We start from the raw sequence: 26,622 nt of genomic DNA, 5'->3' as shown, positions 1-26,622 counted from the left end.
AAGGTGTGTTCTGTAAATGCTGTAATACCCACAGTCAGAGCATTGCTTTTAGTGAATTTCTCATAAGTAAACTGAGTACTTTACTTGTAGGGGATGTATTACAACTACAGAGTAGTTCTTGAAAGTGGGGATTTGCATCTTGTTTCCCCTTGAGGCCAGATACTTTTCTTTGCTCTTAACATCCTTGGAAACAAAAGCAGGACTTGGTGTCTTGTGGAAACTACATTAGCTAATTGTAGGGAGCTTGGGATTGTATGTCTTAAGCCATTGAATCATAGAAGAATGTAGCTAGAAGGGACTTCAAGAAGTCATCTGTTCATCCCTCTAGAGAATCATGTTCCTTCTTTATGATTTTTCGGATTCTTTTCTTAAAGACTTCTAGTAATGGAAAGTCCACTTTTTTTAATAGGAGATTGGTGATATACCAGTCTTTGAAGTCTTTTTGAAGACTTTCTATTTTAGTGGAAGTTCAGTGCCTCAGAGAGCAGCCGTAAAAGATTTGTTTTAAGCTTTTCTTGAAGAATACACATTTGTGAAAGGGAGTTACGAGATCCTGCTCAAATTCACAGTGAAAAGATTCTGCTTGACATTGCTGAGAGCCAGGATAAGCCTTTTAACTGTGATGGTGGAAGACCTGACCTGGCCCTGAGCAGTTCAAGCCAGCAGGAAACACATCTTTAGCATATTGAAGTGTGTAGTAAATGTTGCATACCGTACCAGTGCTTTTGACCTTCCCTCAGAAGAGGTCAAGTGCTAAACTCAGAAGGCTGCCTTTGATGCTATGCTTTCCTTTTCAGCTTTGCAGCCCAAATGGACTGGGATCACTACGGTTCATTTTAGTTTCCATATGCTTTCGGTACTGAACCTTCCCTGTGGCAGTTCAAATGTATACCTATTTTAAAAATAGCAAAACTCAAGTCATCAGGGGTGAAAGGAAAGCCAATTCTAATTGCAGTTTGTAGATACTAGATATACCTTAGCATTAATGGTTTGGGGACTCAAAGCCTTTCTGAAAAATTTCTTCCAAGGTACTGATGCTATCATAAATACGGTTTTGTCAGCATTTCACATGTTGACTACTGCTTCACATCTTCTGACAAACAGATTTAAGTGCAGTCAGAATCACAGAGTGAATATAATCATGCAGCTGCCACAAGTGAGACCAAATGGTGAATAGGCAACCCAGATAGTTCACATTTTTGAAAGACAGTGTGCTTTTATCTGACATAGGTACACAACGTAACACTTGAGAAGAAGCTTTTACAAGTATCTCTGTATAATTCACTAGTATTTTAGTCCAGGTAGTTAAACACAATACATACATCACAGATCATGGTGAATAAATCTGGAAATGCATTTAATATAATTAGTCTGGTACATCATTCTTACAGTCCAATAGCAACATGTTGGTAATGATGTGAAAAAGGAGTTCACAAGCATTAGTGGCAATGTCTGTTAAAGCCCTGTTCTGGTTTTCATTACTGTATCTCACAAAAGCACTTCACATTTGTTCTGAGTGCTAAAATAACACTTCACTTAGGTCTGAAATTGAGCCAAAAAATTAAAATGGTGAGATCTTATATATTAGATCCACTGTCAATATTGCTCACATGTCTTTGGTGTGCAGAGTAGCTATTTTTTAACAACTGGTTTCAGAGTTTTCCTGGTGGATATGTCAAAACAAGATAGACAGACTCAGATTCAATCAGGAGTTTAATCTCTTAAAGTCAGCTGATTTCAATCTAATTTTGCAGTTTGCCATGATTTTGTTCAGACCAGTCAGAGAAATTGGTCTTACCTTGATGGCTATATGTGGATTGAGATGCCCCATTTTAGCTACCTGAGGTAACTGGCTGCTTTCCTAGTCACCTTGGCAAAGCCATCATGTGCATCTTTAAGTGGGAAGTACAGACAGACAGTAGCACTGATTCACTTGGCCCTTACAATTTGTCTAATATATGGGTCCTAATTTTTTAGAAGTGCTGCCTATGACTCAGTGTAGAAGGAAGCCTGACCAGTGCAGTGTTGGTATGGTATTCCTTTAGAACTTGCCTCATCAATAAAAAAACAAGCTAGAATTCTTAACTCATTTCAGGACCTGGCATATAAAATAGCTGGGTCCTCTCTCAGCTTTGTCTGTACACGGAAGAGGAGTTTCCTGAACACATGTAATGCTGTTAAATCACTCATTGCTGGAACCAGTGGCGGCAAAGGAGGATCTCAAAGCTACCTGCCTATATTTGCAACCATGTTTTGTTCCAGGTGGTACTAATTAGGAGATGAGAGATGTGATCCCCTTAATGCTTTTATTGTATGTGCACCTAGCCTGGCCTTCCTTCAAGTACTTTCTTAGACCCCCACTGTCATGATGTCCAACTTATAGACAGCTTTGAGTGGAGGACAAGACAAGACAAGATCTGTCAGTAATTTAATCTAAAATCATCAAGATATACCATGACTAGTTTGCTATTTAACCATATTCCTCCACACTCATCCTTTTCCCCTTATTTAGAAGACCTTTAAAGCACATACCCTGTCTTCCTGTGTTTTAAATTATACGTCACAAGTGCACTCTTACTTCTTACTAGAGCAGTCACACTTATTAACACCCCAGTGTTAATAAGCAAAGATACTGCCACCAGAGTGTGTTTGCTGAGCAGCTGTAGGTACATGACTAAGGAGTTTGGTCAAACACAAGCTATGGCATCATCTAAAGGTGAAGGCTTACGTGGTGTATGCACTGAGAGCCTGCAGACACAGGGTGGAGGACCTGGCATCTGTTCTGTTTTTAATAAGCATTCATCTCCTCACATAGAATTTTAATAGGCTTAAATGCACAACCTTCAGTCATGCAAATCTGTGAGCTGTTCACAGGTAATTCACAATTGTTATGTTGAGAGACTAACATTGTATTGGAGAATTGCATAGCTGTGTAGTACTAGGGAGGAAAGTGTTTTTTCCTTTTGCTGAAAAGCAGATTACGTGTCTCAGATTTTTTGTAGTAGCTTTACTACCTCTCACTATGGTTCAATCTCCTCCTCCCACTGCTAGCCTGACAGGACGTTGATTCAGACTCATCTAGACAAATTAGAAGAGAAGTAGGCACATCGTGACACATTTCTCCCATTCAAGGCAATGTCATGGCCAACATAACATGAACATGGTTTCTTCATTTGGAGACCAGTGGGGGATGCAAACGGAAGGAAGAGCTTAGAAGCACAATGTAGCATCCACGTAACTTTGACATTCAGGCAGCACATCCAGGCTGAACCCTTCAGTGACAGCAAGGACTTGTTGTATATGCCCCCCTGCCGCCAGTCTGACATGGAAGCCTCTCCCACTGGAAGTGGCAAAAGGGTAATATCTCTGGCTGTTTTCCCTTGCTGTTTTCCCTTCACTCGCTGAGCAGCAGGAAAGAAATTGTTCCTCCTTCCTGTGATGCAGCCAGGCAATTCAGGTCATTATTTCTGCCTCCGCACTGTGTGCTGGGAGCAGAAATAAAGCTCGTCTCAGGTGCATCAAAAAGGCTCTTGACGAATGGGGCAATGGCAAAGGGCTGTGTGGAGGGATGCTAGTTTGCACTGTACATGCTGTGGCATGTACAGCCACAGCTCTGGGCGGCGGCTCTGACTCAGCGTGGGCGGGGCCCAGGGCGGTGGCGGCCAAAGCCCCTCGCCTACAAGAGCAGCCCCTGGGAGCGCGAGCGACCCGGAGCGCGGCGAACAGGGCGTGGCGTGTCAGGAGGGCGTAGCGCGTCGGTTTGCGCGTCAGTTCGCGCGGGCAGGGCGTGCAGGGAAGGCGTGCGGGCGGGGTACAGTACAAGTGGCCATCGTCCTCCCAGAGGAGGCGCAGCCATGGTCGCCACTCGGCTGAAAACCGGGGCCAGAAAGAATGTGGCGACACAGACGGAGCTCCCGCTCAGGCACGCGGCTGTCCAAGTATCCGGCTGCAGAGAGTGCCTGAGCCTGTCGGTTGTACCAGAGACCGAGGGGGACACCACCTGCGTGCGGTGCGACCAGGTCAGCGACCTGCTCAGCCTGGTGGCAGAGCTGAAAGAGGAAGTGGAGAGGCTGAGGAGCATTAGGGAGTGTGAGAGGGAGAGAGTAGGTGGAGCCGCACCCGGCCATCCCTGAAGCAGGGGCAGCTGGTGGAGGCTCCACAAGCAGCAAGGGATCCCCTGTCCTCTTGCTGCCGGGCAGAAGGAGAGGACCTAAGGGATGAAGGGAAATGGAAGCAGGTCCCTCCTTGGAGAGGTCGGCGAATTCCCTCCGGGCCTCACTCACCGTCCCAGCTGCCCTTACACAACAGGTATGGGGCTCTGGAATGTGAGGGGCAGGAACATGAGGACCCTGACGAAGGTCCATCCAAGGGGGTGCCTAGGGTGAGTCAACCAGCCCCACGTATCAAGACGTCCTCTGTTAAGAAAAAAAGGAGGGTGATTGTCATAGGCGACTCCCTTCTGAGAGGTACAGAGGGCCCAATATGTAGACCAGACCCAACTCACAGGGAAATCTGCTGCCTCCCTGGGGCCTGGGTGAGAGACGTCACCAGGAAACTCCCTGGTCTGGTTCGGCCCACTGATTACTACCCACTGTTGGTCATGCAGGTTGGCAACGACGAGGTTGCGCTAAGAAGCCCAAAGGCAGTCAAAAAGGACTTGAGAGCACTGGGGCGACTGGTCGATGGAGCGGGAGCACAGGTAGTGTTTTCGTCAATCCCTTCAGTGACGGGGAAGAACACTGAAAGGAACAGGAAAGCACATCTGATCAACACACGGCTCAGGGGCTGGTGCCGTCGTCAGAATTTTGGGTTTTTTGACCACGGGGCGGTTTACACGGCACCGGGCCTCCTCGCAGCTGATGGAGTGCAACTGACACCAAGGGGCAAAAAGATTCTTGCTCATGAGCTGGCAGGCCTCATTGAGAGGGCTTTAAACTAGATTTGGAGGGGGGAGGGGATAAAACCAGGCTCACTAGAGTTGAACCTAGAGGTAGGTTCAACGTGCCAGAGTTGAAATCGATAGCCCAGCTCAGGTGCATCTACACCAATGCACGCAGCATGGGCACCAAACAGGAGGAGCTGGAAGCCATTGTGCAGCAGGACAGCTATGATGTAGTTGCCATCACAGAAACATGGTGGGATGCTTCTCATGACAGGAGTGCTGCAATGGATGGCTATAAGCTCTTCCAAAGAGATAGGCAGGGAAGGAGAGGCGGTGGGGTGGCTCTGTATGTTAGGGAGTGTTTTGATTGCATAGAAATCGAAGATTGTGAAGACCAAGTCGAGTGCTTATGGGTAAGGATGAGGGGGAAGGCCAATGAGGCAGATATCCTGCTGGGAGTCTGTTACAGACCACCCAAACAGGACAAAGAGACAGATGAGACATTCTATAAGCGACTGGCGGAGGTCTCACATTCGCTGGCCCTTGTTCTTGTGGGGGACTTTAATGTACCGGACATCTGCTGGAAGTACAACATGGCAGAGAGGAAACAATCTGGGAAGTTTCTGGAGTGTGTGGGAGATAACTTCCTGACACAGCTGGTGAGTGAGCCCACCAGAGGAGGTGCCTTACTGGACCTGCTGTTTACAGACAGAGAAGGACTGGTGAGAGATGTGGTGGTCGGAGGCCGTCTTGGGCTTAGCGACCACGACATGATAGAATTCTCAGTTGTGAGTGAAGTAAGGAGAGGGGTCAGCAAAACTGCTATCATGGACTTCCGGAGGGCGGACTTTGGCCTGTTCACGTCACTGGTTGAGAGAGTCCCTTGGGAGACGGTCCTGAAGGACAAAGGGGTCCAGGAAGGTTGGACAGTCTTCAAGCAGGAAATCTTAAAGGCGCAGGAGCAGGCGGTCCCCATGTGCTGTAAGAAGAGCTGGCAGGGAAGGCGACCGGCCTGGCTGAACAGGGAGCTTTTGCTGGGACTCAGGGAAAAGAGGAGAGTTTATCACCTCTGGAAGAAGGGGCGGGCAACTCACGAAGAGTACAAGGATCTCGTTAGGTCAATCAGGGACAAAATTAGAAAGGCAAAAGCCCAGCTAGAGCTCAGTCTGGCTACAGTCGTAAAGGATAATAAAAAATGTTTTTACAAATATATTAACAACAGAAAGAGAGGCAAGGAGGATCTCCATCCCCTACTGGATATGGTGGGGAACATTGTCTCCAAGGACGAGGACAAGGCTGAGGTACTTAATGCCCTCTTTGCCTCAGTCATTAATAGCCAGTCCAGGTATCCACAGGTTATTCAGCCCCCTGAGCTGGAAGATGGGGACGGAGAGCACAATGTACTCCTCATCATCCAGGAGGAAGCAGTCAAGGACATGCTAAACCACCTGAACACCCACAAGTCTATGGGGCCTGATGGGATCCACCCGAGAGTACTGAGAGAGCTGGTGGAGGAGCTTGCCAAGCCACTCTCCATCATTTATCAGCAGTCGTGGTTAACAGGGGAGGTCCCTGAAGACTGGAGGCTTGCCAATGTGACGCCCATCTACAAGAAAGGCCGGAAGGAGGATCCTGGGAACTACAGGCCTGTCAGCCTGACCTCCATGCCAGGGAAGATTATGGAGCGGTTGGTCTTGAGAGTGCTCACAGGGCATGTGCAGGACAACCAAGGGATCAGGCCCAGCCAGCACAGGTTCATGAAAGGCAGGTCCTGCTTGACCGACCTGATCTCCTTCTATGACCAGGTGACCCGCCTAGTGGATGAGGGAAAGACTGTGGACGTTGTCTATCTGGACTTGAGTAAAGCCTTTGACAGCGTCTCCCACAGCATTCTCCTGGATAAACTGGCTGGATGGCCGAGCCCAGAGAGTTGTGGTGAATGGCGTTAAATCCGGCTGGTGGCTGGTCACAAGCGGTGTTCCCCAGGGCTCAGTTCTGGGGCTGGTCTTGTTCAGTATCTTTATTGATGATCTGGATGAGGGAATTGAATGCTCCCTCAGTAAGTTTGCAGATGACACCAAGTTGAGTGGGAGTGTTGATCTGCTGGAGGGTAGGAGGGCTCTGCAGAGGGATCTGGACAGGCTGGATCGATGGGCAGAGGCCAACTGTATGAGGTTTAATAAGGCCAAGTGCTGGGTCCTGCACTTTGGCCACAACAACCCCATGCAACGCTACAGGCTTGGGGAGGAGTGACTAGAGAGCAGCCCGGCGGAAAGGGACCTGGGGGTGCTGGTTGACAGCCAGCTGTACATGAGCCAAGAAGGCCAACAGCATCCTTGCCTGCATCAGGAACAGTGTGGCCAGCAGGAGTAGGGAAGTGATTGTGCCCCTGTACTCGGCACTGGTGAGGCCGCACCTTGAATCCTGTGTTCAGTTTTGGGCCCCTCACTCCAAGAAGGACGTTGAGGTGCTGGAGCGTGTCCAGAGAAGGGCAATGAAGCTGGTGAGGGGGCTGGAGAACAAGTCTTATGCGGAGCGGCTGAGGGAACTGGGGTTGTTTAGTCTGGAGAAGAGGAGGCTGAGGGGAGACCTTATCGCTCTCTACAACTACCTGAAAGGGGGTTGTGGCGACAAGGGTGTTGGTCTCTTCTCCCACGTAACCAGCGATAGGACGAGAGGAGATGGCCTCAAGTTGCGCCAGGGGAGGTTTAGATTGGATATTAGGAAAAATTTTTTCACTGAGAGGGTGGTCAGGCATTGGAACAGGCTGCCCAAGGGAGGTGGTGGAGTCGCCATCTCTGGAAGTGTTCAAAAAACATGTGGATGTGGCACTTCAGGACATGGTTTAGGGAACATGGTGGCGCTGGATTAATGGTTGGACTTGATGATCTTCAAGGTCCTTTCCAACCTAGTGATTCTGTGATTCTGTGATTCTGTGATTCAGTGGTCGCTGTAGCACAGCTTGTTTCACTGGCAGAGGTGCACAAGGACGTATGTGTGCGAAAGAATCAGAGCCTAATTGCTCTGATTTTTTGATTCATTTTTTTTCTTGCTTTATAACCTGCACTTAGTCTCCAGATCCCTTTTTAATAGGCAATTTGGCAGAAATTTAAGGCAGTTTTAGAAAATATGGCTGCTTCGCAACTAGAAGAATCAGAAGCATGACGAAAGCAAGTCAAAGGGAGGAGGAAGCATCTAAAAAAGAATCTAATGCATGACAAAAATAATGTGATATTCACTGGAGCGGGAAGTTAAAACATGGCCTGGAAATTAACGTTCCTATAAATGTACTTTGAATGAATGAATGAATGACGGCTAGAGCTGTTTATTCTGACATGTGAGAATAATACACTTTGTGATGGTCATTAATGGCCTTTTAAGATGAGGCCCTGTTACTAGATGTGAAGGTCATTGCACCAGCAGCAGCACCCCTAAGCTAGGGAGTAAAATGAAGGCTTTCTTTACTGTGACACAGTAAATTGCCTGCCCTGCCACAGCTGTCTGTAGTGCCCTGTTCTTGGGGAGCCCTGCACCGCACCCTGCCACATGTATAGGTAAGACTGTGATGTCTGATCAGGTACAAACTATGATTCAAATGTCAGAGGAAAAACAAAATAGAAGCTTCTGTGGTTATAACTGGAAGGCACAAGGGGATTCCCTCCATGTCATAGTGACGGCATATTTTGATGCCATGGATGTGTTGCTAAATGTGTAACCAAGTAGGAGACATCTGAGCTGATTCTGACTGAGGTGATACAGAGTATGGATCATGCAGTGCTCACTAGTTGGCACCCCAAAGGCAGGAAAGTGATGATACTGTGGTGCTGCTACTGGACTCATTTACTAGTGCCAGGGCAGTAGTTCAGGACTAATTTGTTCAGCTTTTGAGGTTTTTTACACTCTACAGTACTCATAAGGAGAATATGCGCAGTGATGTTCATTTCAAAATGTCTAATTGGCAGCCTGAACTAGATAAATTATTTCTGGGTGCAGTCACTTAAACAAGCATGGACAGTAAATAAAGATGAGCAGAAACCTTTTCAAGAACATTCATTTTCTATCAGGAAATGCTAAATGGGCAAAAATAATACAATTTGAAGCCAAATCATTTTTTTTAAGAAGTTCAAAAGAGAAGCTCCAAAACACTCCTTAATAATATTTTATAATAGCAGAACGTGAAGTGCAAGGATTCCACTTCCAGATTTTCCCCAACTTTCTATTTACTAATATATGCATGGAACAGAAAATAAGCTTCAACCTTTAGGACTTCCCAGAGAGGCTGGTTATTCCTCTGGTCTAATAATAAACCTGATAGCAGTGACTTTACTAACTGTGTGTAGTTAGTTTAACAAATGTACTGCAGAATGCACCTCTATAAGAAAATAGCTACACACCTACCTTTTAAATTTTTAGGAAGTGTTTATATTATATAAATATAAACTGCAGTGCATCTGTAAATAGCAGGTAAGGAGTCAGATCTGAACTCTTGGCAAGACAAAGAAACATCCCACACTTATCGCAATGGCATCTGTGTACTTTGAATACTTCATTAAATCCATCCTTGGTTGAATAACTACATGCTTGGAGACAAAAATGTAATCACCTTCTTAATGTGTGCTTATCTCTGTAACATTCTGTACTCCTCATAAATGTGGTCCTTCGTGCTGAGATGTGTCTGTGTGAAAGACATTACGAAACCCTCCCTTTTTTGAAAATAGCCTTTGCTGAAAAAACAGAGAAGCAGAGGCTGCTGCAAAACCCTTTGGCATGACCATTGTTTTTCAGAGCAGGTGTAGAAGGTGCTGGCTAAGTGTTGGCATTAGGTGATGGATGAGTCTTTTTCGGATCCTCTGTAAAAATGCCAGTGACATAATTTAACACCATTTGTAACTTGAGGCCTTTCCTTGCTTCTATTTTTGCAGCTTGTCTAGCTGTTCATTACATCACTGGCACACAGAGGAAATGTTCACGTGTTTCTTGAGTTGAAAATGACAGGAAAATGTTAGAGGATACAGGAGCCTTTATACCTAGATTAGTCTAATAGCTGGATTTTCCTATCAGAAGCTTACAGGAGATTACAGTAGCTGATATACTGAACGTAAAATAAGATCAGAATCAAAAGAGGGGATACACAGATTTTCATGCATCAAGAAGATGTTAGTGAAGTTGGCACGTATCACACCTGAAAGCTTATTTTGAGAAAATCAGCTGAGAAAGTCTTTACATACCACCAGACTTACGGCTATTCATCTAAATCACAGACATCCAGATATCTTGGATACTACTAACAATCATTAGGTGTTGGACATCAGGTTGTGTTCTGCAACCTTGCTATGTTTTAAAGAGAGGCAACAAACATCCCAAAAACAAATGAAGATTTTGTTGAAGTTTAAAGGCTTTAGTGACAGAATTTTTGGTTTGGGCAAGGAATAAGTTTTGTCCTGACTTAGTATGAATAAATTTTCCTCTCACTTGCTCCCTGTAGCAAGCATGAACTGGAAAATCAGTCTTTACCAGAACTTTACCTTGATCCATTACCCTGTGCTGGCAAGCTGGAGAAGCAGCTGTCATGGGTATAAAACTTCATGCCTGCTGAAGAGTTTCTCTTTGCCAGAGGGTTTGACTGCAGTAGAGGCTCTGTACTGTCTAACGGCCACAAAAGCTGGCAGAGATTTCAGTAATGTTACTGCATTGTTTTCCTGGGAATCCATGGATGCTTCTACAACATAAGAAAGCAGACACAAATCCACAATCCAAAAAACATCTAGGCCAGTCTTAGATGTTGAGGCCATTTGTGTGGCACATTTCCATCTCAAGTAACTGGTCACTACTGTATGTTTTATGACATAGTGGTGGTTTGTTGCTTCTTTGGGTTTTTTTTCACCTTCATATAATACACATCAGTTTGACCTAGAAACACAATCTCTATCATTAGTTTGTTTATATAGGATATAGACTGTTCCACAAAATTGATTCTCCCCATTCTCAGAAGAGCGGAGTACACTGAAGGCAGCAATACTTGAGCTCTGAGTATTTAATTGTGGAGGCTGCATTTATTCTGAAACTGTTTTTCCTTCTAGGCTGTTGGCTGTGATTATGAGATAAATTCCAATGCAACTGAAGACCAGTGTGGAGTGTGCCTGGGAGATGGTTCTGCTTGTCGTACAGTGAAGATGTTGTTTAATCAAAGTGAAGGATTTGGTAAAATGGGTTCTTTTTTTAAACTCTTCAGTTGCTGAAGTAATTTCTCAACATAAAAATTATTAAACACTTCTTATTGCAAACTGAGTGATCAATCTGCGTAGGAAATTGTAAATGGATGTCTCACAGTGAATCATGCTTCTGTCAGAAAAGATCTGTGATCTGTGTTTTTTAAGTTCACCTTGTCTAAGAAAAATTATGTCAGACACCAACAGGCCCTATGCAACATACCCAGATAATAACAAAACCCAAAATAACAAATGCATTTACAATATGAATGTAATTTACCACCTTGGAAAATCTGGACCAAATCTCTGGACAGTGTAAAGCACCAAGAAAATGCTGGAGTAAGTGGTTTGGGGATTCATTGCTAAGTGTCATAAATCAGATACCATTGACTCTGGTGACTATGTGTCACCTCTTCCCCATGCAGAACTTCGCGCTTCTGGTTGCTCTGACATTTTCTGTGGGATGCCTCTGGCTTGAAAGGGGAGAAAAGTGACTCCCTGCAGGGTTAAGGTGATCTGAATCAGCACTCGGAGGAATGAGCCTTTCTTCACTGATGGCAGTGAGACATTCAGACATTAAGTTGCCGTGTGTGGGATGAATGGGAGCCAGAGAGTCTAGAAGAGGGAGTCGGAGGCTAAAACTGATTGAGAACCATAACGGTGAGCTGGAGATGGAAGGGACAGCCAGGACAGGAGGGGGAGAGGTGAGAAGATGAGGCACTGGAGACTTAGAGCAAGGTCTGTGGCTGAAGAAAGAGGCTGGTGCAGAGATGGGAAGTCTCAAGAGCAGTAATTGGTACCGTGCTAGTGAGGAGGGAGAAACTGTGTAATGTGTGGCTTTGGCTGGCTTTTGGGTTTGCGGGGTTTTTTTAATAAAATAATTCTCATTTGCACAAATATGATTTGTGTAATAATTTGGAGCTAGTTTGATAAGATATTCCAAAGTTTTTTGGGGAAAGCGCTTTTAATATTTCAGGTTTTCTTCTATATTGTGTACTTGGACTTGTTTTCCTTTGCTCCATATCAGGCTCACAAGGTGAACTGTGAAAATGCCTGTAACCATACAGCAGTGCAGGTTGTATACGTGCGTGAGGCTTACACGTGAAAATCTGGGGCTCCCTCTCCTCCAGTACTACAGTAATCGTCCGCCCTCTGATCTTTTGCTTCTGCTACTCTAAAATTCACTCTGCTTTTGACTGTGTATGGGTTTTCCACATTTGCAAGTGATGTGAATTTTATTTTCAAGAACAGTTCTAAAAAGGTCCAGTACTGTAACACATGGGAGGATAAGTGCACCTTATTGTATTTAAATTAATTTTGTGTTTTATCTTCACTTAGCGTTTCCTTACCACAAGATTCAGTAAGCCTCACTTACAGATACTGCTGAGGGATACTGAGTGTTAAGTAAAATTATTTCATCACTTTCTATAGGTTCAGTAAAAAATAGATAAATTCCTTTGATTCTTTCCCTTCTACAGATTTGACTCCATTGCAGACAAAATCAGGAAAAGTATCAGGAAAGGCAGAAGTTGGTGGGCTTTTCAACTTTTAAGACTGTGAGAACCTCACTGATATTCACCAGTTTTAAACTGAGAATAGGAGAATGGTTTCGTTCACAATATCTGGCTTCTTTTTGTCTCTGACAGGTACTGTGGTGTTCTGTCTTGCAGTACAGACTTACGGCACAGTGGCTGCTGAACAGTTTGTGTAAACATAAAGACTGTAGGATCATAAATTCAGTATAGGTAACAAACCTGGACCAAAGCATGCTGCCAGTCACTGGCAAGGAAAATTTGAAGAGTTTCTTATACATTTAATGGCACAGAGGAATGCAAAATCAAAACTAATATATTTTGATGTAAAGCTTTATTCAGAACCTAAGACCAACAGGGCCTTTCTTGGGCCTGGTGCTGCAGCAGTGTGTATTCTGTCTGCAAGTTAAGTTGCCATGGCAGACTAATGAAATGGTATGAAAGAGTTTTAATAATTCAGCCTTTCACTGCAGGGCTGGGTGATCAATTTTACCTGAAGTGTTATTACCTCATATTCAGAAAGAAAAGTTTTAAAATCTCTATTATTACTTGGATTTTCTTTAAAATTCTTTGTCTTCCCTGTGTATGCAAAATGGGAATAGTGGCCCAGGGGCTCCCAACACAGCCATAGGAATCGCAGCGTCATCTGTGTACTGGAGTCCATTAGAGTTTCATGATGGAAAAAAATCAGAGATCTGATGTGCACAAATGGTCTCAGCTGTTGACACTAATATTAGCAGGTACCTAGTCTGCACCTGCTATTCAGGAGGTTTCATTGAAAATCATTTAAGTTGCTGCAGCTGAACTCTTACGACAGGTTGCAACATGAGCAGACCATTGAAAAGCAAGGTCTAGGCCTGGGGAAAGAAGTCACAAGTTCTCCTATTGTTAAGGTAGAAGAAGTCTGCTTTTAGTTTCAGGTAGAGTATTTAGAAATTGAAATCCCTATTCTTATTCATGTTGTTGCAGTGACTGCAATGGAATATTTCTGTGTGCAGCAGAACTTTTGCAAGGTATGCAAATTCTTTTGGAAGGAGAATAAATTGCACTGCTGGATGAGGAGAAGCACTGGGGTGGGAGAAAGACTGAGGCACAGGGGACAGGGGTCTAGAGCTGTGGCAAGTGTAGGGAGCGTAGAGTAAATGGATAACAAAAAGGGGGAATGAGGGTGTGAGAATCAGACAAAGGGATCCACCTGGGAAGGTGGAGTGGCTAGGAAATGAGTGGTGGTCAGAAGGGTGGGTAGTTGTCCTGTCTTCACCCTTCTGCATGTAGGGGGAAATGAATTTTCAAAGTTTCAGTAGCAAGGGGGCAGTGCATTTAAATTGATGAAAATTAGGAAATGAGGGATTGTACAACAGAGGTGGAGGTGTGTTACTCTGCCAGTCAGAAGACAAGACTAGGTGCATATCACTCCTCTGAAAGGCTGACCTTTAGCAAAGTGTTGGGCAAGCAAAGAAAGTGTGGCTGTACTTGTCCTAACCTGGAGTTTTATCCTGGTCCTGTTATCTCCCGACCAGCGTGGCTGGAACTGAATCGACATGTGCCATGGTCTCCCTGCTACCCTTTTCCTTTTCGGGTAACCAAAGTGCAGACAGAGATCTGGTACGTGCCTGCACCTAGCCCTGAGATGGTCTGTCCATAGCCATGATGGAACTCTTGATCTGAGAGGTTGGAAGGTCTTCTGGATCTTCACTTAGGAGACTGTCTCTGGACTATAATTTTTTTTCCCATTACCATCACACGCTGCAGTGCTCCCTCTGTTCCAGGCGAAGGCTGCATGCAACCATACCTTGACTCTCAAACCCAATATGCCACTGTTTTCCACACTATATTCTTGTGGTAGTGCCTTGAGCCTGACTTAGAGGAAAAGTGTGCCTCAGGAATGTGTATTTTTAAGAGAGAGCAGCTCACAGATGCAACAAACTGGAGAGCAGAATGAGAGCTGTTATGATAAGGAGAAATAGCCAGATCTGATTATCATCGGATCTGTGTTAACCACCTGAGTGAAACTACTCTCTGACGGCAATGGGAAAAGAGAAACAAGCTCTTCAGTTCTGGTAGAGCTGTGCCTACAACAAGGGTTGCATGAATTTATTCATGTTGTACTCTCATGCGTGTTAGGAGCATATAGATTTAATTTTAATTAAAAAGGGAAAAATTAATAGCATTTGAGAGTTGCCATTTCACAGGTGTGTGGTAGCACCCACAATACGGATGCTACAGGATTTAATAAGCACAGCATGTAGGTTAGCTGACATTTTGACTGTTATTGAATCTCAGATCTCTAGATCCTTATCAGATGAAACCATATAACCAGGAACAATTATATTAATACCTTTGTATTAATACACTACATACCATCTCCCCTGCCCTGAGAGACTACTATGATGGAGTCATGGACTGACTGAACTCCACAGACATTTTAAAGTGATGGCCCATGGACTAAGAAAGTGATATCTGTGTATATATATATTAAAAGACAAGAAGAGTAAAAATGAATAATTAGAATGTATTGAAAAGTATAGGACCTGGGCATGACGTAAATGGTATGGAATAAGGGGTGGATACTGTCCTGGTTTCAGCCAGGATAGAGCTGGTTTTCTTCACAGAAGCCAGTGTGAGACTGTGTTTTGGATTTGGGATGAGAAACTGTTGATAATGTGCTGATGTTTTGGGTTGTTGCTGAGCAGTCAAGGACAGTCCAGCTTCTTGTGCTGGCCTACCAGCGAGCAGGCTGGGGGTGCACGGGGAGCTGGGAGGGGACACAGCCGGGACAGCTGACCCAGGCTGGCCAAAGAGATATTCCCTACCATCCAACGTCATGCCCAGTACATAAACTGGAGTTGGCCGGGGGGCGGAAATTGCTGCTCGGGGACGGGCTGTCTATCTCCGGGCGGTGAGCAATTGCTGTATTGGGCATCACTTGTTCTTGTACATTCCTTTGTTGGTATTATCATTGTTGTTCCCTTCTTTCTTTCTGTCCTATTAAACCGTGTTTATCTCAACCCACGAGGTTTTTTTTTTCCCAATTCTCTTCCCCGTCCCACTGCGGGAGGGGGAGTGAGTGAGTGGCTGCGTGGTGCTTCGTTGTCGGCTGAGGCTAAACCACGACAACCTTCCACATAATTTTTAAACAAAAATTTATTATGCTGAGTGACTAACTCAAAAGCTTGCTGCTGATAAGCTTTGCTTTCAAAAGCAGATAGTATTCATTGGGAATTAGTGTGAGCTTCTGGGAAATCAGGAGGTAATTTAGCTAGTCAAAAAGGAGAGCTGGGGAGAAGGGAGTGTGATGCGTTGGCCAAGTGGTAACATCTATCACCAGGCAGTTGTGATACATGTAAAATCAGGTTTATGAGCAACAGCAGGTGATTCAGACAAAAATAATTATGCAAATACCTGAGAGGATACGGATTTTTATGTTACAACAGGAAGAAAATTATGTTTTATTGGTTTTATATTTATATATTTATATTTATATTTATACTTATGTTTATTTATATTTATTGTGTTTTGAACAAATGTTATTCTAATTATGGTTTTTTAAAAAAAAACTATTGGAAAAAGACGCTAATGTTGCAAAGCTGTCAGGACGTGACACTATTAAGATTTTCCATGCTGTGTTAATTTGGCCCACTTATGAGTATGCTTTCTAATCAAGTCTTTAGTTACATGATCACATACTGTGTTCATAACACCTCTCCTCTGCACTGAATGAATGGAACACTTGGGAGGATCATTAGACCTTGGTTACTTACAATAGACCTAGACCACTGGTTTTCTATAATAGAAGTTATTCAGTAATCCTCCAGATTTTATTATTCCCTTCACTTACGAAAGACCGAAAAGTTTGGATTTCTACAGTCAGTCTAGGAAACTTGCCAAAGGCGACATCCCAAAAAGTCTCCCTCTTGAACATTAATCACTGGAAAAATATGCATATAATTATGTATTATTAATTTAATTAGGAAGGGCCTGAAGTAGACAGATCCTTTTTTGTAGCATAAGCAACATGTGACATTAGAACCAGTACTTACCAACCCACAAAAGGGCTGCAAACAAAATTCAGATATTAAAGATTTTGGGGCACTTATTTATGACAGCAGGTCATAAGTACTTCTGGTAGGTGGAGGGCGTTGATACTGAAGATTGCTTAGTACGCCCAGTGTGGTTTATCTCACTCATGGAGTGAGTAATCAAAGGTGATAAGCTTATTTCACAAGAAAGGTGAATGGGATGTGTCTGAGAATTTAATTCATGACTTCAGCAGTGTGTGATGAGAACTGGGCAACCTCATGTGTTCCAGTCTTCAAGGAAACCAGCATGAACTGCAGCTCATGCTCCCACGGCACCTGCTTGTATTTCTAAAGCCCATCCAGGAGCAATAGCAAGAAAGCTGTCTTGAGTTTGTGTTCAAATTTCTGTGTGAACTTCCTATTTTTACAGTTCAGTAGCAATAGCAATAACAATTCCCTCTAAGGTGAGAAGCACAGAGCCTGATGTCATGTATTGCCTGTGGGGAAAACAAAATTCTGTAATAGATGTTCTGGCTGCATTCTTAACACACATACCAAAAATCTCTTTTTACAGATAACTTTATATATGAAGAGCTGTTGAACTTCCTTATGAAAATCAGTACTTTGCAAAAATATGTTCAACTGATCATAGTAATTTGAGGTGTTTGAATTAACATTCCGTTTTCTGTAGCAAGTCGATTTACGGGAAACAGTCACGGAGAAATTAAATGACTTAAGAGAAGTTACATGGAATTATGTACATACCTGTACATTGGTGACAGATGAAAACGTTCCTTGCAAATTGAAAAAACTTTTTCCACAACAGACTGTCAATGTGCTGGGACTTCCTGGCATTTCTCCAGATTACTCATATTGCAGTGTGTGTCACAGAGATGTTGATGCTCATCTGTGGAGTAGATTTCCCCTGGTGCAGCCCAGAAGAGCATTCATCTCCATATCCCTTCTGAATGCCACTGTCATTGCCTAACACAGTGCGTGTTTGTATTCCCCAACTGATGCTGTAAAAACAGGCTTGGAATGTCACGTTATTAACTAACTGAAATACAATCTCTGTGATAGGACATTTGTATATACTTTCAAGCAAAGCTCATATTTTAATAATCTTACACATAAGTAAAAAGCAATGACATTTTTGTTTTTCATCTCCATGAACCTATCTTGTCTCTTAGGATATGTTGATATTGGGCTAATTCCAAAAGGTGCAAGGGGAATCAAAGTCATGGAAGTTGCAGAAGCAGGAAATTTCCTTGCTATGCGAAGCAAAGACCCAGAAAAATATTACCTGAATGGAGGCTTTATCATCCAGTGGAATGGTGAATACAAAGTGGCAGGCACGATATTTCAGTATGACAGAACAGGGGATCTAGAAAATCTGACTGCTCCAGGACCCACCAATGAATCAATATGGATTCAGGTAAGTAGGAGATCACTAGCAGAACCCGCTGGGTTTGGATGGCAGCAGAATGTTCTGGTGCTCTGAAACTGAGGCTGGAGAAATGCATATATTTGTATATAAACCACTCTGTTAGCATGCTGTCTTGCAAAAATCAGTTGAGCTATTTTGGAGAGAAAGAAACACCTTGCTTGAGACCTTTGTTCATCCTGCCTGAAAACAGATATCCAGTTTCATAGTCTGATGATTATTAAAGGCTGGTATAATCCAGTGCTGCCACTAGGATAGGGATCCTGCCACCTGCAGTTGGTCAGTCCTTTGCCCAAACTCCTTGTTCCTTTCAAGCTTAGACCAACATGTGACTGTTATGTGAACCAGACCCAGGTGAAAAGTAACTATTTTCACAAAAAGGGAGATGATGTCAGGCTGTGAACAAACAGTGAGAGCTAAGGGAGGCTGGCAGCAGTGACAGCTTACACACACACCATTGGATAGATGGATTAATAGTTTATGGTGAGTGAAATGGGTCCATTTAGCATCCACTGAGGTTGCTCCGTTTTGTTTCTTTTATGCTACTTTATAGATGCTAACTTAAACGTAACCAGCTTCTGTTAGTTCTGCAAAAATAGTTTTAAATTGCCCCTTTGTTCTCTGAATGTGTCTTTCCTGGCTTGTTTGCCTGTGTATCCACCATGCAATTAAAAGAAGTATTAGGGGTGTGATGGGAGCCACTTTCACACTTTGAAAGTCTGGTGAGAAGGCACATCTAATGGGTGCTTAGTCTTCGCTTGTCAGTAACAAGGTCAAGGAAACAATTAGAAGGAAGAGTAAAAGTTCACTGCTGAAGTGATGCCTTGATGATGTTTTCCTTTTCTCCCTCTCATCAACCAAACAGTAAATTTCTTGACTGGGTCTTCTCGGTTGGAATTTTCCATCTTAATGCAGAAACACTGAAAAATAATACTAAATATTAAAGCAGTGTCTGAATAAAGTCGGTAATTTTCTGACCTACTGGTTATTTTGCAACAGCTATTTCAGAACGGCGGGGAAATTATAATTTATAATGGTGGCAGGCAGTAGCTCTTAATCAGCATCACATTTGGCAGTGCCTTGGATGGACTTTACGTTATCTTTTCTTACAGTCAATAGGATAGCAGTTATGCTGACCCACTTACTCCCACCTGTGCTTGCAAAAGTGCATGGCAAACAGCTATGTCTTAGAAAGACACACGTATGCCACTGTCGGCACACAAATGGAAGTTTTTCCAGTCTGCTTTTCTGAACTGGTAGTAGGCTCCAAAATGGGCTGCTTTAAATCTTGCTGGTTCTTCTTGCATTGAAAGCTTTGGGCTAATAGATTATTAAAATCATAAATAATGAAATAAACCACACTCTTTTTCCAGCTACTTTTTCAAGAAACTAACCCCGGAATCAAGTATGAATATACTGTACGTAAAGAAGAAAGTAATGAGAATGAGATTGGAGAGCCAGAGTATTTTTGGCAGTATGGAGACTGGACAACCTGCAGTGTTACCTGTGGAAGAGGTGATTTCTGACTTCCTTTTTCTGTTACTGTTTGTATTCATTACTGGCAAATCTCAGTCATTTAAGTTACCCAGACAGTGCTCTCAAAGAGGTAAGGTTCTTTAATCTGCATTTGACAGGAAATAAGATCACCATGGTTACCATAACATATTTTGGCTTTAAAATGAAATGTTTTTAAATCATTTAAGGCAAAATGGTTTCTATAACACCTGCCCTGAAATTCTCAACCTCTGTGAACCAAAACAAAACCCAGCAGTTTCCTTTTCCTCATAATTTGTTGTCGATATTATTCACAAATCGCCCTGCTTCCCAGCAGTACTAATTTATGACCTACTCTTGCTTCCCTACTGAGTCTTTCCAATATGTTAACTACAAAAAATATTCTTCATTTTTGTCCTGCCTTGATAAGCAACAATGCTCCTTGTGCATTTCTCAATAATTATTTAAATCACTCCTGAGAACTTCTATGTCTTTGCCGCTCTCAGTACCATGGCTTGGGAACAGCTGCAGTTATGTTGTAGTTGTGTGCAGCATGTTAAACCAGACAAGCAGAGTGACAACCATGAGGTAGGATCTAACAGCAGGTCTAGAAGTTTGCCTTTGGCAACACACAGAAAATGCTAGCAGGAAAACTGTCTTTAAGGTAGTTAACAGATCAATGAGATTAAGTTAATGCTTGCAATAAAACAACAGTAACGATAAAAAAGGCTGAAGGTTTCTTTACAAAAGTAAAGGGTTTTGTCCACCCTTTGAGGGAGTAATTTTTAAAAGATGAGAAAAATGTTGTGTGTGAAAGGAAGCCTGCACTTCAGGGGAAGAGATTGCAGTCTTCTGTAATGAGTTAGTTCCTGAGTTTCACTGGACAGAAGAGTTTTGGTGGTAGGATGGGAACCTTGTTCTTTGACCGTCTGTGCGAAAACTGTACGTAACAGCAGAAGATCAATGTTACAGCCACAGGACTAACAACATGAAATAAGCCTTTGCTCTTTCTAATGCTAGGGTATTGTCAGTGGTTTTTGATAGTCATTGCTTTCTTTAACTACTTTCCAGAAGGAAAGAAAAAGACAACCAAATGTTACAAATCTAGTTGGGAGTCTAGAATCAGTGATGATTACAGGAGTAGCAATTTTTTAATCCTTCCTGTCAGGAAAGATTGTATAGCCTTAGCTTCAGAAGATTGATAGAAGAATTTTAGAAGAATAGTGTAAATTACCCCATCCCAACAACATTCCTATATTATTAAAAAAATACTATGATACATATGTATAATGGACATATTCTAAAGATGTTTGTACATCCATATGTACATGTTTGTGCAAATATTTGTGTGGCTTGTTTTTTGGGGTTTTTTTTTGAGAAGAGTGTCTCAGCAGAAAACACCATGTGCTTTCTGGTTAACAGAAGAAAACCCACCACATTTTCTTTAAATAGGTACCCAAAACAAGTGTTTTGCTTAATTGCATGCTGTACGTTTTAGTTCTGATACCTAGTTGTGAATAGTGTTTAATGTAACAATTGGAATGATAACAAAAAGGCCGGGGAGGGCAGGGGGGGACAGTGCTATTAGACTGTTACATTGTTTGGCCTTTTTTTACATCGGCTGCACTTTTCCCAGAACTGTTTCTCACTAAGTTAATTATAACCCTGTGTACTACCTTCTGGCTAAAGAACTGTGTGACTTGGCTTTGATTTCTAACTGCCACATGAATTACTTAAATAGAGGAGTGCAGGATATGGGGGCAGGGGGTTCAGTTTTTATTTAATAAGTGGCTTCCCCTGTTTACTGTATTTGGGCTCTTAATAAATAGTTCTTGAGCCTCATTGGCTTTTTCTCTGCAGAAATAGAAATTACATGTTTCAGGCAAGATTGTAGACGTACTGATGTGAGTTTTTGGGGGAACCAAGGGGTGCATCATAGTTCAAAAAGGACACAGAAACTTTCCCAGTTCTCTGCATTCCTCCATGATAGGAGAAGAGAAATTAATAGACCCTTTGCTCTCTTTCCTCTGAGATACATACATTTATAAAAGTAACTGAACAGGACTAAAGGAGGATGTAATCTGCTAATGTATGATGCAGTCAGGGTACTGTCGCTTACTTCCTGACCAGAAAAAAGGGAAACCCTGGCACAGAGCTTCAATGCATCCCCTGAATCAGGGGAGCACTGATATTACAGTCTGTCTGCCATTTTCTGCAGGTACCCAATGCTTAATCTGGTTGTGCTCTGGGCTGTCTGGGTGTGGACCAGCTATGCTGCTGTTGTACGAGCTTGGCACTGAATCTGAGCTTGCTGGTCCTCCTAAGTACCACATTGCTGCACTAATATAGCAGGTTTATGCCCAGATGATCAGAGCACCAACACATCAGCAAAAATACCTGGAGCTTTGCTGCATAAAAAAAGGGCGTAGCAGCAGGGAAGGTGCATCTGGAAAATGTTAGCTCTCCATCATTATGGAAATTTGAAAACTCTAAAGTCTTGCTATATTTAGCAGGGAATATAGGCATGGTAGTGATTGTTGACCCAGAACCAGAAGGTCTCACACAGTTATGCATTATTGTGGTTTGATCCCACCGAGTTCAGCTGAGGGCCAGGAGGCAGAATAAAGGCAGAACTGAATGTTCCTAATGTTGCTGGATTAAGCAACACCCTTCTCTGATTTCCACAGAACTTCCTTCAGGCTTTGAATGATGAGACTGATTTTATCTGAACATGCACTCTGTTTAGATTCAGAATTTATTGCTGTTGGCAATAACAGACATGCTGTGCCAAATCTCAGGCATTTGGAGGGTTTTGAAAGGTTTGTAAGATAAAGCGCATTAAAGTAGGCAAAATCATCTTCTGCTATTGGTGTGCTGCATGACAAATTTTAGTGAAGACAAGCCTACAGTGAGGGTCAAGGAGATAAGAAAAGTTGCATTTATTTAGTCTGCAGGTAGTATTAAAATAACCTTCAAGGAATTTTGCAGTTACCATTTGGTAAATAATAAGCCAACCTTTTTTCAGGTTAAAAGGGAGGGCCAAGAAGGGTGACCTATTGAACTAACTTTGATGGCCACAGCCAGTGGGTGACATTGATCCTTACCTAGAATTTTGTTCTCTTGGCAAACCTGGACCTGCCTAAAGATTCAGCAAAGGGGCCTCTCATCACAACTGGTCAATATAGTAACAGTAAATCCAAGGGCACATTGGCCTTTTGTAGCCACAGGGATCAGAACAATGCAAACAAATGCTTTCTGGAGCCAAGAGAGTGAAGCTGAGTTAGGGAGTGACGAATGGGGCTAAAAGCACGGGAACGGGCTGATGCGGGAAAGCCTCATCTGTCCTAAGAAAAAAAATACGAGTTTAGCCCTATGATACAGCTCTGTATCCAAGGGAAATGTACCTGGAAAAAGTCCCAATAATGAATAATGTCTTTGTAGAATAAAGCTGTCCCTTCTCCAAATTAATCCAGGGCAGCTCCCTGAAGATATTTTCCAAAGGATTCACGGCCTCAAGGTAGCACCTCGCTGTGCCCTGACCCACATCCTTCCCCAACTCCATTGCAACTGAGAAAGAGAAAATGCAAATGTGCTTGTGTTTTTCTTCATTTCTTTCACGTGCCTCTGTCTTTTGTAGTTTCAAAGAGTGGGTCTGGCCAGTATACAGTAACATCATTTAAGAGGGGAAAAAGTATTGTCTGAAAAATCAATATATTCTGTAGCAAAGATACCTAATACTGCATGCAGGGAAAAGAAGAACACGTTGCAATACCTGATAGCCATTTGCAATGTAGAACATAGTTCAGTAATTACATTGCAATCCATTTCATGGCAAACAAATGCTGAAGGGGATGATTTCTAGTCAAAATCATAAGCCTTGCTCTGTCCTTACTGCAGGGCAGTTTGACTCTCTGCCTACCGTTTGCTTTATGCAGAAGGGAATTGCTCCGCAGCCAGGATGTGTGCACACTGGGCAGTGTCCTGTGAACTGCTGCACCTCTGACCAAGAGCCTGTCCCTCCAGAGCCTACTGCCAAGACAGTGTGTAAAGCCCTTAAGCTTTTTCATAGGAAGATTAATTTAAATGCCTCACTGAGGGTTTTTTTCAGACCAGCTACCCATTATTCTTTCTTTAAATAATGGTCAATTATAAATTACAAGTATGAATCCTTCCTCCTTGTCTAAAGGTTTTAATTATGTTTCTTAGAACTATCATTGAGTGGCATTGAATGTAACAAGAAGCAAAGCACAGCACAGCTGCAACTAAGGGAGAGTATTAGGCAACTTCAACAATTTACTTCTCCATAGATAACATCAGTAATTGGCAATTTTTAAAAGTTTTGCAAAAGGGCTTAGCTGTAAGAGTTGTTTGGGGGTTAATTATTGTGTGCCCTTTAAATTCTTCATGATTGTTTTCAGGACTACTTTGAAAAATTACCTCTGGGTGTTCCAGAACTGAAATGTACTAAATGTGTAGCATTGATTTTAGAAAACAAAGATCACTGTACTTTCCTGTTATGGATCTAAGTTTTATAACACCAAGAATGTAAAGGTTGTGTACATAACTTGTGCATGCACAGAATGTAATTCATTCATTCAATTACCAAAGTGAGCTTCTTGCAGAGTATCTGATATGATGCACAACTGTGACAGTTACATGACCAAATTAGATTTACAATCAAACATGCTCTTTTGCATACACATTTGGTATGTTTGCTTCTGGTCCTTCATTTCTCTTGTTCTCAGCCTTAATTTTGCCCAGACTGAGGGCCATTCAGTCAAAAGGTTTCAAAAACATTCCAAACCCAAGTGATTTTAAAATGGCACCTTTCTTTTGCAAACTCAGTGAGAAATCAGGAGCTGAGTGGGTCAGCTTCCCATCTAAAAAGTCCCACGTTAGGGATGAAGTGGCACAGAGAGGTAGAAGCAATCTCTGAGCAGATGTAGTGAAATCAAGACCATTCTTTGATCTGACTGTTGTCATTCCTGTTTTCTCTTTTTCCCCAGAAATATTTTTAGGGCTTTTTTGACAGGTGGTATACTTCTGTGTGAAGAAACATAGGTGTGGGAAGGGCCGCTTCCGCTAACTGTATATTTTACTTGCAAGTGAGTCTTGCAGCGAGGGGGATGATGAAGTGATGGTAGTGACACCTACAGCACAATGAGTGCTGAGGTGAGCAGAAAGGTATGGGATGTTCCCACTCCAGAGGAAAAAGCAAAATCCTTGCAGAGGGATTATGACCACAGAGATAATAACCTGGTGAATACAGACAGCATCTTTGTGCATGCAAAACAGTTGTCAGCGTGGACTAGTTAGCACTGAGGTCAGAGAGAAATAAAAGAGATGGAGGGAAACAGCTACCCTCTAAAAGCCCTATAGAAATAGAGTCTAGGTTTCCAATTTTACTGGGGTTTTTAAGTGTATTTAGAATTTTTAATCTGTGACTTAAACGGGTTATTAAACATTTAAGTTATATAACTGTGTAAAAGTTTGGTAGGACAGGGTCTTTGTGACGTGACTAGTTTTCTACTTCTACTTGTTTTCTAGTTCACCTTGCTCAAGCTGAAAACTGTGTTTCATTATGTTACTACATGTTTACCTACATATATGTATACATATATGTTTACCTACATATATGTGTGTATAAATATATGCATATAAGGTTCCTTCCAACTTTGGAAGTGAACTACACACAGTCATCATGAAAAAAACATGCATTTATGGCTTCTTTAAATGTATACATCCATCCCAGAGCTTTCCAGATGTTGAAACTACAGCGGGAGTTCACATAACTTGCATAATAAACCATTTGTGTGAATAAATGAGTTGATGCCAGCCATCAGCAACTGTTTTACAAGAATGTGCATCTTTGAAACAAAACTTTTGCAAAGGTTTATAGTGGTTTTAAAATGAATTACAGCAGCTGAAATGACACTAAAAAATAGATCAAAGCAAAAGAGTTCACTTATTTGCATTTGTAACAGCAACATACTGTGATTTTGAAAGAGACAGAAACATGTTTCTGTGCACTGCTGTGTTTACAACTAGCAGGAAGGTCGCCAACTATTCCAGTTATACTTTTCATAGCAGAAAACAGAGCACTGCTTCCCGGGAGTCCTGCACCGAGCCAAAAAGCTTTCTGCTGCTCCAGGTCCCCTAGGGACAGGAGAGAGCCGCATCCAGCCACGCCGCAGTGTCATGCGGCTGCTTCCACATCATGTGCCCTGGAGCTTGAATGCCTCGGCGAAGAGTATTAATGGGAGCACATGGCTGCAGTCCCTTAATCCTCCCTTCCAGGTGAAACTAACCCTTGTTCTAGCATAGCGACCTTCATGTATGAGGAGACCCAGTCATCACATCCTGTGCTGTTGTCAGTAATTGTCTTACATGTCTCAGTTGCAAGTCTGGAAGTACTCCAAAAGCTATAGCATTTCCTCACGGTGTCACAGACCTGATGTCTTAAGGCGCTATAAAAATGCGATACAGGTTTCCATCTGCTTCTACGGAATGACCCAAATATGCATAGAAAGTTTTTAATCTACTTGTGCTGTGGAGGCCTTTTCCACTAATACCCGACTACAACCTCTCCCTCACACGTGCAGTCCGTGCTCAGTTCTCCCACCAAAAGTTACCTCTGCTGCTAGCTTTGGATTTCCTAGTATTAGAGTTGATGTTCTGTTTTTTCTGTACTTATTTTTATAAGTAGATTGTTAAATTTTGGAGATGAAAACAAATTCAAATGCTGTGAAATTACTTAAAGCAAGAAAAGCGTAACACTAGCATGAAATTTTAGGAAATGTTTTAATTGCCATATATGGGGACATGGGTGTATAGAGGAACATAAGTATATGTTGTATAGAGGAATATTTTCATATTTCCCAAGTATTATTATCTCTGGATTACTGTTTTTATCTTCCAGATAGTTTCCCACACTAGTTATTAGGAGGTGTGAGGCAAGGAAAATGTTGATTCCTAAACACTCTGCAAATAAGCTTAACACTTATCCCTGACACCATAGTTGCAGTGCTGTTAAGCCTTTTGC

At 42.6% G+C, this 26,622-nt stretch overlaps 1 protein-coding gene across 1 annotated transcript in view; it reads left to right on the top strand.

Annotated features, from left to right (window-relative positions):
• Positions 1–26,622, top strand: part of ADAMTS12 (ADAM metallopeptidase with thrombospondin type 1 motif 12) — a 191,484-nt gene that overhangs the window by 125,557 nt on the left and 39,305 nt on the right. The window contains exons 14-16 of the mRNA XM_082013366.1: positions 10,963–11,083; positions 17,833–18,077; positions 19,460–19,601. Of these exons, the coding sequence (XP_081869492.1) occupies positions 10,963–11,083; positions 17,833–18,077; positions 19,460–19,601 (508 nt within the window). The remainder of the gene's footprint in view (positions 1–10,962; positions 11,084–17,832; positions 18,078–19,459; positions 19,602–26,622) is intronic.

The sequence above is a fragment of the Phaethon aethereus genome (genome assembly GCF_964289735.1).
Source record: "Phaethon aethereus genome assembly, chromosome: Z".
NCBI classification, from domain to species: domain Eukaryota; kingdom Metazoa; phylum Chordata; class Aves; order Phaethontiformes; family Phaethontidae; genus Phaethon; species Phaethon aethereus.
The sequence above is the reverse complement of the archived record's forward strand: the minus strand, read 5'-3'. Positions and strand labels throughout refer to the sequence as shown.